The 12,533-nt window shown below is 39.9% G+C and overlaps 1 protein-coding gene across 1 annotated transcript in view; it reads right to left on the bottom strand.

Moving 5' to 3' along the window:
- The window catches only part of RUNX1 (runt-related transcription factor 1), a gene marked incomplete at its 3' end in the record, with an annotated part of 257,544 nt that overhangs the window by 83,025 nt on the left and 161,986 nt on the right, over window positions 1-12,533 (bottom strand). The window contains exons 3-4 of the mRNA XM_011950027.1: window positions 12,154-12,407; window positions 5,854-6,010 (exon numbers count right to left, since the gene is read on the bottom strand). Coding sequence (XP_011805417.1) covers window positions 5,854-6,010; window positions 12,154-12,407 — 411 coding nt within the window. The remainder of the gene's footprint in view (window positions 1-5,853; window positions 6,011-12,153; window positions 12,408-12,533) is intronic.

The raw sequence follows: 12,533 nt of genomic DNA, 5'->3' as shown, positions 1-12,533 counted from the left end.
ACAAGTAATTTTTCCTTAAAAATTAAAAAAAAACCCAGAAACACAGAATATGTTCTTCTTTAGCCAGCCTTCTCCACCCTCTCTTGCCCCTTGCCAACCAGCACAAAAAAGAAAATACAAAACTGATTTATTAGAACCAGAGCAGGGTTACAGCCGTTGGCTGGATCACTGTTTATGTCTATAATGCTTGTTGCTGAAACAGGAAGCTCTAAAAATCACTCAACCATTATTTCTCTTGCAGGCACTTTCTGATTGATAGTCTTCTGTCCTGACCAAAAAGAAATGTCTCCACCAAACACAAGCTGGCTGGCAAGGAAGGGGTTGAGGGTGGGTGGAGAGAAGTACAGCTTCTGTCCATCAAACTATAAAATATTGTTCATACAAATAACCTCAATTTAAAAAAGCTATGTGACACCATCAGCAATGCCTGACACTTCATAAAATCAGCAAGAGAACTATGAAGGGATCAACTGTGAAACTGCTTGTTGCAAGCACAAGCAGTTTTCAAGAAAGCTTTTCCTCCTGGTCCTTGCCATGACTGGGCCACCCCAGGCTTTAAGCAGGGCAGGGAGCAACTTGCTTTAGGAAAGCGTTGCTACCCTTTTATTGGCAAATGGGAAACAAAATGAGAAACTTGGTCTCTAGAGATGAATTCTACATCAGACCATGGATGCAAGCTTTTGACCTGCCCATCGAAAAGCAGTATTTGTTAGGGCTGGTTGAGGTTTGGTATATCAGAGACTGGGTCTTTATTTATCTATATTTGCTCGCAGTGAGATCTGAATACAGATTTCAGTATATATATTATTTTAAAGTGTAGATCAGTATGTAACAGAAAAAAGTGGGAAAATGGGAAAGTTTATTTTAATATAACACATGTCTTTTCCTTATATTCTTTCCAGGAGATCTGACTGCCAGTTTATACCATGAACATTATCCGTGAAACAACTCTGGGGTGGTCAGATGAATTTTTCCCTCTTCTATTATATGAATCTGTAATAGAATAGAGAAGGACTTGGAGCCTTCAATAATACTGAGAGTCATTCAGATCATCTCTTGGTTCACAACCGCTACATAAAGCCAAGCCATGTCTCTTTGTTTAGAATATCGGTACCGTTTATCCTTTCCTAATGTACCTTCTCTTCCTCTTGACCACAGTCTTTCACTCACCTGAAAGGCAACCTCCCACACGTTACCCCAAATAATGTAAAATAATTTAAGAATGAAAATGCCTTAAGCAACTAACATTACACAAATATGCAATAACCCAGATTGTGACAGGATAAATATTATGTCTGGGAAGATATTCACAGAAAGAACATACTGAAGGAATTTCAATGTGTTGGGAAAGGATATTATTTTGTAAGTGGGCAAGATTAAAGCTTCCAGGTAGGTCAATGTAAACACAAATTCCGCCAAGAAACTCAGCGCCAACCTGACAGGCCACAGAACACTTGGCCTCACAGGGCCGGGTGTGGACACAGTACGAGCGAAGCGACTGTCCTTTCAATGACAGAATAGGCCCCTCCCCTTTACCCGTGATGGCATGTATGCACACCTGATGGTCATCCAAAGGCCTGGCTAGTGGTTTCTAGGGGATCTACTTTCTTAATTATACAAACCAGACCCCGGCGATAACAAAAACACAGGTGTTACCAAAACAGCACAGGTTCAAGAAAATGTCTAGCTCATTTGTACGTATATTTATTCATTTTCAGGTGTCTACTGTGTGTGGCATAGGGCTAAGCTGGCCCTCCACGATCAATGCAAAGTTCGAAATTCACAAATTTTTGGCCTGGGGTCGACGGATACCCAGAAGGTCCATATATGCGTTCTGGCAGCCTAGAAACTGAAATAATATAAGAAATTCTGTGTGTAAGTGAACACATCCTTTTTTTTTTTTGTCCTTGGAAAAAGCCTTCCAAAGGATTTTCAAAAGTATCTATGATGTTCCCAAAAGATTAAAAATCATACTCTAAGAAAAAACTAGAAAGCAATGTGCAGCAGACTGTCTTTCCTCCTGCATAAACAATGCAGCTGAAAATGCAGTCGGGGAGATTTCTTGTTTGGTTCTGAAATGAAATTACTAAAGCTGTATTTCTTGATTGATCAGTTATTCTCTGACTGATTAAATACTCCAACAGGGATGAAGCAGTCACAGGTTTCACTGCTAAAATTTCTTTTTCTTTTTCTTTTTTGAGATGGAGTTTTGTTCTTGTCGCCCAGCCTGGAGAGCAGTGGCGCGACCTTGGCTCACTGCAACCTCCACCTCCTGGGTTCAAGTGATTCTCCTGACTCAGCCTCCCGAGTAGCTGGGATTACAGGCGCCCGCCACCACACCTGGCTAATTTTTTGTATTTTTAGTAGAGATAGGGGTGTTGCCATGTTGGCCAGGCTGGTCTTGAACTCCTGACCTCAGGTGATCCACCCACCTCAGCCTCCCAAAGTGCTGGGATTACAGGTGTGAGCCACCGTGCCCAGATACCAATTGCTAAAATTTCTTAAATTTCTCTCAGCTGAAGCCATGATACACCTTCTTGGCATTCTAAAGGTGGCAGGTGATGTAGCACTTGCCTCAATTGCAGATGTAAACTGATGTAAGCTGCTCAGCGAATTCGTTTCACCCAAGAGAATTCCTTTTGCCCCTGAACTTCAATTTTTTTGGGGTGTCACGGAGTCCCAGTTCATTTGGCTAAAATGAGAATTGTTCTGAACAACAACCTCTGTGCTCACATGACCTCTGGAGTTCAGCCCGGTCCCCAGGGCTCCCTAACCCTCATCTACTGGGAGTTCCTATCTCTTCCTCCTTTGTAAAGGAGCGGTCGATTTACATGGAGATACTGAATCAAAGAGAGAAACATTCCAAGGGTGAGATACACTCTGAACCAAGATTTAAACTGCCAGGGAGAAAAAGGAGGGAATGGAAGAAAAGAGAGAAGGTTCAGGCTTCTACGGGGCCAGTGTAGCCAGCAAGGCCGTCAAAGCCGGACAGGCAGGTTTTCCCAGTTAAGGACTGAACCCGAGGTTAGGAGCTGTGATGCTGGACGGCAGCCAGCACCCAGATAGATCCGTTTTGTAGAACAGAGAAAAACCCTTCCATGTTCAACCTCTGGCAGTTTCTACGAGGTTTACAATCCCCATGGACTGGCAGCTGGTCACAGAAAAAGAACTTCTTTTTCTACCTTTCATTTTGCACCACGTATTAGGCCCCTTGGAGAATCCATCAGACTGGTGGCTTTTGACAGAATTCAAAATTGGCACTGAAAGTGTGGATGAGCCAAGAGCCAGGGCCTTCTGAGCCATGGCGTGGTGTGTCCATGCCAAGGGGATATTTTCAAGCACATTTTCAAAAACAGAAAATGAAACAGTTGTCTTAAGATCACTTAATAAAACATAATGAAACTTTTAAAGGATAAGATTCAGTGAGGAAGATTAAGACTAATTGTTAAAATTAGAATCATCTGCTGTCTTCCTAATGGGAAGCAAATTGCAAAAAAAAAAAAAAGAAGAAGAAGAAGAAGAAAAGAGAAAGAAAAAAATCTGGCAGGCTTTGGTGTTGACACTTAGACTTGAAAGAGAAAAATCAAATTATATTTTATGACTATGGAAAGAAATTATGAGACAGAGTCAAATCAGGCCTTCAGACAGCTCATTTAGTTTTGTAGTGCTGACCAAAAAAAAAAAAAAAACATATATATATATATCTCAAGACTAACAATATTCATATCCATAGTAATTATAATTAGGTCAAATGTTCCATTAGGGTTCCTATATTTTTTATTGCTTATTATCACTGGTGGGAAGGAGAGTCTGTTCAAAATATTGTCCGTTTATGGCATTTCAATTAATTTTCTCATTCCAGAGTATGGGAAGACAGCCCAGCCTTGGTTGCAGCTATTTTACTTTTTGGGGTTTATGCAAACTCAAGGGCATACTGGCACAAATCCTGCAGCCAAATGCAAACACTCCACACCTTGAGGAAACAGTGCACTGTTACCCAAGTAAACACAATCACCTATTAGTCACCCACTCAAAACAGAAATGGCCAATGAGGGATGCAAGATCAGCCATCAACGCCAGAAAAGAAAGCACGCTGCTTTCAAAATCTCATTTTTTTATTATCACTGATTTACTGTGCATTGCCGGAAAGCCACTACTGAACTTCTTGTGGGAAAATGTCACCGGTACGGATCATTAAATAGTTTTTAAAACTTTTCTGATCAAAACCTTACATGTAGACCCACACAGATGCATAGTATGGTGATAATACTTTCTCTAGAAAAGCAATTCAATGATACTTAGCTATTGATTCCTAACAGCACAAATCCACAAGAACTGAATTAAGAGAGTTAGCTAGGCCAATGGGCATGGACCAGGCTGTGGGGCCTTTGTTTTTTATTGGCTTCTCACCCGCTCTGCCAGCTACTCATCCGAAGCCTTTAAGATGTTTTCTAGACACACATCTCTGAATCATAATGCAAATTCCATTTACTGAAAGGTGGGGACTTTTAATACGACAAGTGAACCCATTTAATGACTTATGCTTTTATATCTTATAGCATCACTCATGCTTTCAAAAAGTGGATATAATTTTCTTTGCATTACCCTATTATTAATATAGTACTATGAATATAAATTTTCAATCACATTATATAAATTTTTTATTTTCTCCAGCTATGATTCTATTATGAAAGCGCTCCAGATAGCTAGGATAGCAAAAATAATCATCAAAATAATCAAAACACATTTACCCCTTTCTCCTTTCTGACTAATCAAATTCTCTGAGAACTGAGATTTTCTTGTTTTTAAACGCCTTTTTAAAGAGTAATAATTTCTCTTATTTTAAATGTTGTTTGGTGCTTCCATTTTTTCAATACAAGAAGTATTACTGTTATTTAGGTATTTACTGTAAGTCTTTTTATTATACTTGAAATAACTTTGTAAGCTTAATCGGTACTATATTACAAAAAATGAGTTTAAAAAACTATCTTACCTCCTTCAATTAAACTTTTAGTACTTATTGCTGTTTATAAAATATGATTTGGTTCTTACAATGTAAAGAAAACATAATACTTGAAAATAATTGGAAACCAGAAAAAATTACAGTAAGCCGAGATTCCTATTTCTGCTCTAATGCTTTGATAATGGGTTAAAGGCAAGGAAAAATAAAACCACACATGGAGCTGAACTAATGCAACAATTTCTTGGATAATCCAGTCTCTAATATTATTAGTATCTAAAATTTTAACCAGGCCCAACCTCTCCTCCTAAATAAAGCATTCAAAAGAAATACAACAGGAAGATCACACTGCCATCAATGGTACTAACATTATTTCTTCATGTCTTTTTCTAAAAAGGTAAGCTTGCTTGAAACCATGTTTCAACATCATACACTAGAAATCCCTAAAATTATTAGAAGTGGTCATTCGAAACTCTGCCACTTTTCACAGATAGCCCACAGATCATAAGTCAACAGTTTCCATTAAACAGCTTTTGTATTGTTATCCAAGAGGGAACCCTCACTGTAATTGTATAATCCTAGTTTCCATTAAGGTAAGTTTTATATTTTTTGCATTTTAATAAAAATCTCAAGAGTTTCTTTGAAATTCACAATTCCTACGTTGCATGTTCCAAATCAGTCTTAAATCAACTCAGTAACATAAAGCAATAATACAGAGATTCTGCTAAAAATATTAAACTTCGAATAAATATTTTTAAGAACTTGACATAGCAATAAGAACATTAAGACAGACCGAGTTTCTAGGGATTCCATTACAGAAATCACTAGAATTTTGAAATAGGGGTTTGTTGCCATGAAACGTGTTTCAAGCATAGTTTTGACAGATCACGTACCTCTTCCACTTCGACCGACAAATCTGAGGTCATTAAATCTTGCAACTTGGTTCTTCATGGCTGCGGTAGCATTTCTAAGCTCAGCCGAGTAGTTTTCATCATTGCCGGCCATCACAGTGACCAGAGTGCCATCTGGAACATCCCCTAGGGCCACCACCTAAACACCAGTCAAGGGACAAATGCAGACATCAGGAATGTTATATATACACTTTTAGGGCATTTGCGTAGTGATTATTCTAAAATTGATTGTATATTCAATGATTATTTTTAGGTTGCAGAGGAATAGCAAGGATAACTTAAGCAAAACAACAGAAAAGTTATAATGGGAAGATACTTTTTTATTATATTTTAGGTTAGTGCAAAAGTAATTGCGATGTTTGCAGTTTTTAATTCCAAAAACTGCAATTACATTTGCACCAACCCAATACATTATGCATAACTATATGTAAATTTTCAAATAATGACACATATACTAAATTTACCTAATAAAGCCAGATTAGGTCATATAGCACAGTTGGAACAAGACGAACCATAGCAAGATGTCAAGGATTTTGAGAAGCTATGTCGTCTCCTGAATACAATCATCTCTTCTAAATTCCTCCCATTTGAGAAACAGAACATCCTGTGTTTGTAAGTTTATAATCTAACCCATCTTTTACTTGCTCAGACTTCCACTAACAGGCTGAACAAGGCCCAGACTTTACTTTTAGAACACAAAACAGAACAAAAAAAAAACAAAACAAAAAAACTTATTTCTGCTAAAAGTAGATTTCATCTTGCTGACGATTCTTAAGTCCTTAAACTGTCCCTCTATAGTTCATCTTTGATACCTCCTACTTGCTCTTATTATCTTGAGTTTTACTAGCAATGAATTCCAGCACACAGGAAAAAAAATCAGAAATCTACCCTTCGTTTACTGATTACAAAATCAACAGACCTCAGAAAGACGGGACATTCACTTCTGTGCACTCCCCTCAATTCAGGGGTAGAATTGAGTTGCATTTTGTATATCTGTGAGTCCCAAGGTGTGTAAACTCATGTCCTCACAGATGCCTGAGGTTTTCTGCTAGCCCAGCTGATCTTGACCAGGAATTTATTCCATGTAACTGAATAAGCATGAAGTCTTATCAGGGATATTGGAGAAAACTGGTAGATACATATTTTTTATACTCAGGTATTTAAGAAAATGAATTTCAAAGTAAAATACTCTAAAGAGTATGACCTAAAGATACTTCGAACAATAGTATCAATTTCTTGATAGAAGGCTATCATTTAGGCCTTCTAGAAACTATTTTCTTGGTCTAGACATTTACTATTGGCTATATTTCGTTTCTATTTTTCAAAGCAGTCATACAACTTCAAATTGAAATGCCCCAAGCTGTATTTATTCTGATCATTTCTGACATTCTTTATGGTAAAGTCAGTAGTGACATTTATATTACTCATTCCAATTACATCATCATTTTTGGTTGCTGTTTTTGAATTGGTAACAGTAAAGCATTCCTCAACCTACTGTTATCACTCCTTCCTCTGCCTCCTACTTCCCAATTTTTACCTTAATAATTGCTATATAATTTTTTTTGTGGTATATATTTTCAGGCCTCTTTTTCTATATGTAAAAAAGGCTGCCATGGACTCACTTGTATGATATCAAAGTCACGTTCCTCAAGATTCTCATTTTCATGATCTGCCCAGTCATCACCCTTTCCCTGTGGCTTCCAGATGACTAGCTATTGTTTTTACTCAGTAGAGCCGCTTCAGTCATTGTGGCACAGAACATGAGCTCACTCACTGTGAGAGATGAGCATACTTCCAACCCCAAGACTACAGCAGGGCAATCTAGTCTCATAGAAACAGGGAGGCATTTTCCTCTATTTTATCCAACTTGCACTGCCAAACGAGGTCTGGGCCTTTTATCTCTCTTTTTAATCCTTTCATTCCAATTGTTGGACATGTTTTCCATAGAGGAGATTTTAAAACTCTGCTATTTATTCCCCAAGCACCCTCTAATTAGCTATTTAGTTCCCATAATAAGTGTGTTTGTGGCCATTCAATTAAGAGCAGTGATACGACGATTCCCTTTTTGTTTTAAAAAGATATCACTAAAATAAATCTCCCTGATCAGTTATTTGGTTATTGTTACTGTGTTTTTTTTTTTCTATTCCCGAAAAATGGGCTTGCTTTATTTTGCTCTTTTAAGTCTCTTACAACAAATTTTCCCCTTTTTTTCATGATTTTCACTTCCTTTTGTAAAGTTAGCGCACGGTGTTGAAATGCCCTTTTTGAACACATATTTTTACTTCCTCATCCTCCTCTCCCTGTGGTAACCCAGGCTTCTCTATTTTAACTCAGTATTCACAAGGTATACAAGAGACTGCCTCGACGACGTGGGTTTCAAACTGAATAACTCATTGTTGGGTCTGGATCTGTAAAAAGGTGAAAATAAATAACTCTTGTTTTATAACTACAGGAATGGATTCTGAATTATCTGCCTCCTACTGCTGTTCCCCTCACAGTGCTCCAAGCCTGTGCCTCTGTCTCATCTTTCCAATACTATTCTCATTAGTAATTTGGCAAATTCATGAGACCTTCGCCAAGTCGAAACAAACATAGGATAAAATTATCATGGAGGCTAAATAAGAAAAGGTTGTTGATGTTGGAATTGAAGAAGAAAAAAATTAGAAGTTTAACTGCCACTTCTCTCTCTCTCTTTTTTTTTTAAATGCAGCAGAATCAACGATATTTAGGCACCTACATATCATTTACTTGGCCTTGTATTGATCTCTGAGGCATTTTTTTTTTGGTGCGGGGGTGGGGGGTGGGTAAAGGGGAACTATTAAATCCAGGGCAATTTCATTAATAATGTATATTGCCCAATTGTTAACAAGCATGCTTAAGCCAGGTTAAGGAAGTTTTTTTTTTTAATTTAAAACTAACATGTGTGCTAATTTGATACAGGTTTTGTCACTGATGGGCAATATGGAGAGAATGTAAAAATATCTAACTTCAAACTGAAAAAAAGAAACAACTGGAATGAAAAGCTATAAACAATAGGTAAGGAAACACAAACATTTACATTTTAACACAGACCAAACAGGCAAGAAGGGACTTGCTGGCCAAAGATATCTCATATTTTGTTTTACTTCTCTGTTTTTAAAGCATCAGGAAGTTGGGCCAAATATCAGCTCTCTTCTGCACTACATGGACCTCCCAATACTGTTCTCGGCTAGCCTGTTCACAGTTCAAACTGGCATTTTAAACCAATTCTAATTAGGCTGAAATTACAGTTACAATTCATTTACTTCAAATCCCTTAACCTTGCAGCGTTTCAAAGAAGGCTGTGGAGTGGAACATAGAATTCAGCTGAGATGATATTTAAGGCATAGCTAGGGACCGTGATCTTGCCGACAAATATATTACTTATTTCCTTTTTATGAAAAGAATATTACCATCAGAATCCAAGGCCTCTGAACCTCCTTGCTGAAGGCATGTTTACGTCTTTGGACTGTGGTGTACCAGAGCCTAAACAAGCTATAATACCACGGTATTACCAAATACATCCTAAGTCATCAAAACAGCTCTTTAGGCTACTTCTGTAAATACAGCAAAACACACAGCAAATGTAAGGTTTTCTTAGTAGTAAAAAACAAGTATCTCTCATACTCTATAAATAAAGGTGTTCCATGGGAGGGAAGGAGTAGGGGGAGAACAGGTTGGGGTTCAAAATAAGCAAGTAGGGTTATTGTAATCTATTTTAAAGAAAATTCATAATTTTAAATCTCTCTTTAGTTCAGAAGATTGACATAAAGGATTTACCTACAGAACTTCAGGATACTCCTAAGAAGCCCTTTAGTGATCATTTCATCAATATCATCAGGCCTTATCATTGTTTCACATTTGCTTCTCTTTATCATGGGGAATATAATAATTATTTACTGGTTAACTTCCTAGGGAGATTGCCTGCGGCTTATTTAAGATCCAAATTTTAAAGTAATAATTTCTGTTGAAGCTGCTTGGGAGGTGGTTGGGTGGGCGGATAGAGTGAAGCCAGGGACACACAGTAAATGAGCCCAGGATGTAGGCAGGTTTTGATGTTTTGCTTGCTTTTATCCCTAATGTTTTATCCCTTCACGTTTGCTGTCTCACTGAACATTTTGTCTATTCCTCTAGTTATGCAGTGAGCAGGTCTCCTGGAGGAGGAAGCCTCTTTTTATGAGGATTGGGGTGGTGACAGATATTAATCAAATGGTCTGATTTCTCTGCTATCCTTTCCTTTCCCCCAAATGTTCTCAGGGGACCTGCTTGAATGTTTTTCAAGAGATCTGTATTTTGATTTTTAGTAGCCTATAGATTATCACTCAATAAAACAAATTGTTTTTAAGTGAATTGCCAAAAATCATTTTAAAAAGGAAACTCTATGATTATGGTTTCTGCTGGAAAGAATTCTGACGGCTCATAAAAGCAATATGTATAATTTTTCATTTTTTAGAAGAAAATAAATACTTTCATGTAATGACTCGAGACTCTGAATTGCTCCAATTCCTGAAGATTCTTTATTAATCATTTAGTCTTTTAATATATTTGAGTGTGGGTTCCCTGGCAGAGGAGGGAGTTCAGAAGAGACCCTGATTTTCACCCCAAAGGAAGCCACAAATCTCTTAAGAGCCCTAGTGCATTGGGGCAGCCAGGTTTTAATGGCCGTTGGTGGTTATCAGCCTGTCTTGCCTCTGCTCTTTATCTGATAGTGACCCCATGGCCCAACCCTGTTGGGTTCCCTCTCAATGCGGGTGCCCTAAAGAGTCACCGCTGATTCCATTTATGCAAAGGGTTAGAATGATTTAAAAGTAAAATGGTCTCCCAAACCCAAATCTAAGTAAACGGAGGGAGGGAAAAAAGAGTCAAGCAACCCGCCACGTTCCTTCTCCTCATTTCCACCCCTACTAAAAAACAAAACAAAACCAAAAACTGCTTTTAGAAAAGTGAGTGGAAAAAGAGGCAAATCTGTAGACAAAGCCAACTGCAAATTTCGTTTTGTTTTAGAAATCACAATCTAAGTGTGGAAACTGTATAAAGCTTAAAAATAACCCCAATAATACTTTTTAAAAAAGTGAATATTATTCGTTGTAATAAGATCAAGACCCAGCTGAGGCCTGGATCTATAAAAAACTTAATCTCCCCTTAAAGGGGACAATTATTTAACTTTTTTTTTTTTTTTTTTTAAGTAGCTTTACACTGGGAACCACCTGCCTTGATTAGCCCTTTAAATGAACAGGAAATGACCTGCACTGATTTTACTTAGTTGCATCTTTTCAAACCCACCAAAGACAAAACAGAATCTCCACTGCAGAAATTAAATTCCTACTCCTTGCTGCTAGGGTAGTAGGGTGGTTGTTTAGAAACGCCTGGGGGTTGTTTTCATATCCCTGTTGAAGGCCAAGGTTTTTAAAGGCAGCTCAAAGCTCTTGGGATGATCAGGAGTGAGAAGTGAAGGGAGACCTTTGGAGCCGCTGCGCTGAAGTCTCCAGCTACGCGCCGTCCCCTCCTCTAGAAGGAAAGTGGGCCGCTGGGACCCCCAGCTCTCCAAAGACAGCCTCATCACCTTTCGCTGCCCCGGGCTTAATCTAGGTGAGCTGATGATAGCATTCAGAACGGTTCCGGGAAAAGAAACAGGATTTGCTACTTGCGGCTTCTGGCAGGAGCAGACTAAAAAACTCAGAGAACTCTTCAGAAAACTTTTGCAAACTTAACTACGCCCGCTGTGGACTTTGGACACGCTAATTCCTATAGGGCGGTTGGAGAAGGGGGAAAGAAAATCCCTGACAGTTTCCCTTGTTAGTTTCTTTTCACTGACTAGAAGGCAGAAAAGTCTCACGATTTTATTTCCTGATGCCTTCATGTGAGAAAGACAAAATGGTTTGGGTGTTAATCCAGCGGTAGGGGCAGCAGTAAGTTAGCAGACGGGCTGTCTCTGCCGAGCTGGGTTATAACTTCTTCTACTTTGTATCAAAGCTAAGGCCCCTGCCAGGGAGGTTCCGACCGGCCCCCAGTGGATGTCTTTGGGGTCACCCTGATGTTTTCAGCCCTCCTGGGGGGCCGCCCCAGAAAGCTGAGACGAGTGCCTCCCGAGGGTCGCCACGGCAACACAGCATCCCCCCGCATCCCAAGCTAGGAAGACCGACCCGGGGCTGCGGGGGCCCCTTTCTAGAATCCGGCCCCGCCCGCCTGGCCGCTGCCCTCGCGGATCTCCCCCGGCCTCGCCGGCCTCCGCCTGTCCTCCCACCACCCTCTCCGGGCCAGTACCTTGAAAGCGATGGGCAGGGTCTTGTTGCAGCGCCAGTGCGTAGGCAGCACGGAGCAGAGGAAGTTGGGGCTGTCGGTGCGCACCAGCTCGCCCGGGTGGTCGGCCAGCACCTCCACCATGCTGCGGTCGCCGCTCCTCAGCTTGCCGGCCAGGGCAGCGCCGGCGTCCGGGGCGCCCAGCGGCAACGCCTCGCTCATCTTGCCTGGGCTCAGCGCGGTGGAAGGCGGCGTGAAGCGGCGGCTCGTGCTGGCATCTACGGGGATACGCATCACAACAAGCCGATTGAGTTAGGACCCTGCAAACAGCTCCTACCAGACGGCGACAGGGGCGCGGATCTTCAGCAAGCAGCTCCCGGGAGACCAACATACACGTTCAGGGG

This window comes from Colobus angolensis, unplaced genomic scaffold (genome assembly GCF_000951035.1).
Source record: "Colobus angolensis palliatus isolate OR3802 unplaced genomic scaffold, Cang.pa_1.0 Scaffold300, whole genome shotgun sequence".
Classification (NCBI taxonomy): domain Eukaryota; kingdom Metazoa; phylum Chordata; class Mammalia; order Primates; family Cercopithecidae; genus Colobus; species Colobus angolensis.
This window is presented reverse-complemented; position numbering and strand designations above follow the sequence as displayed.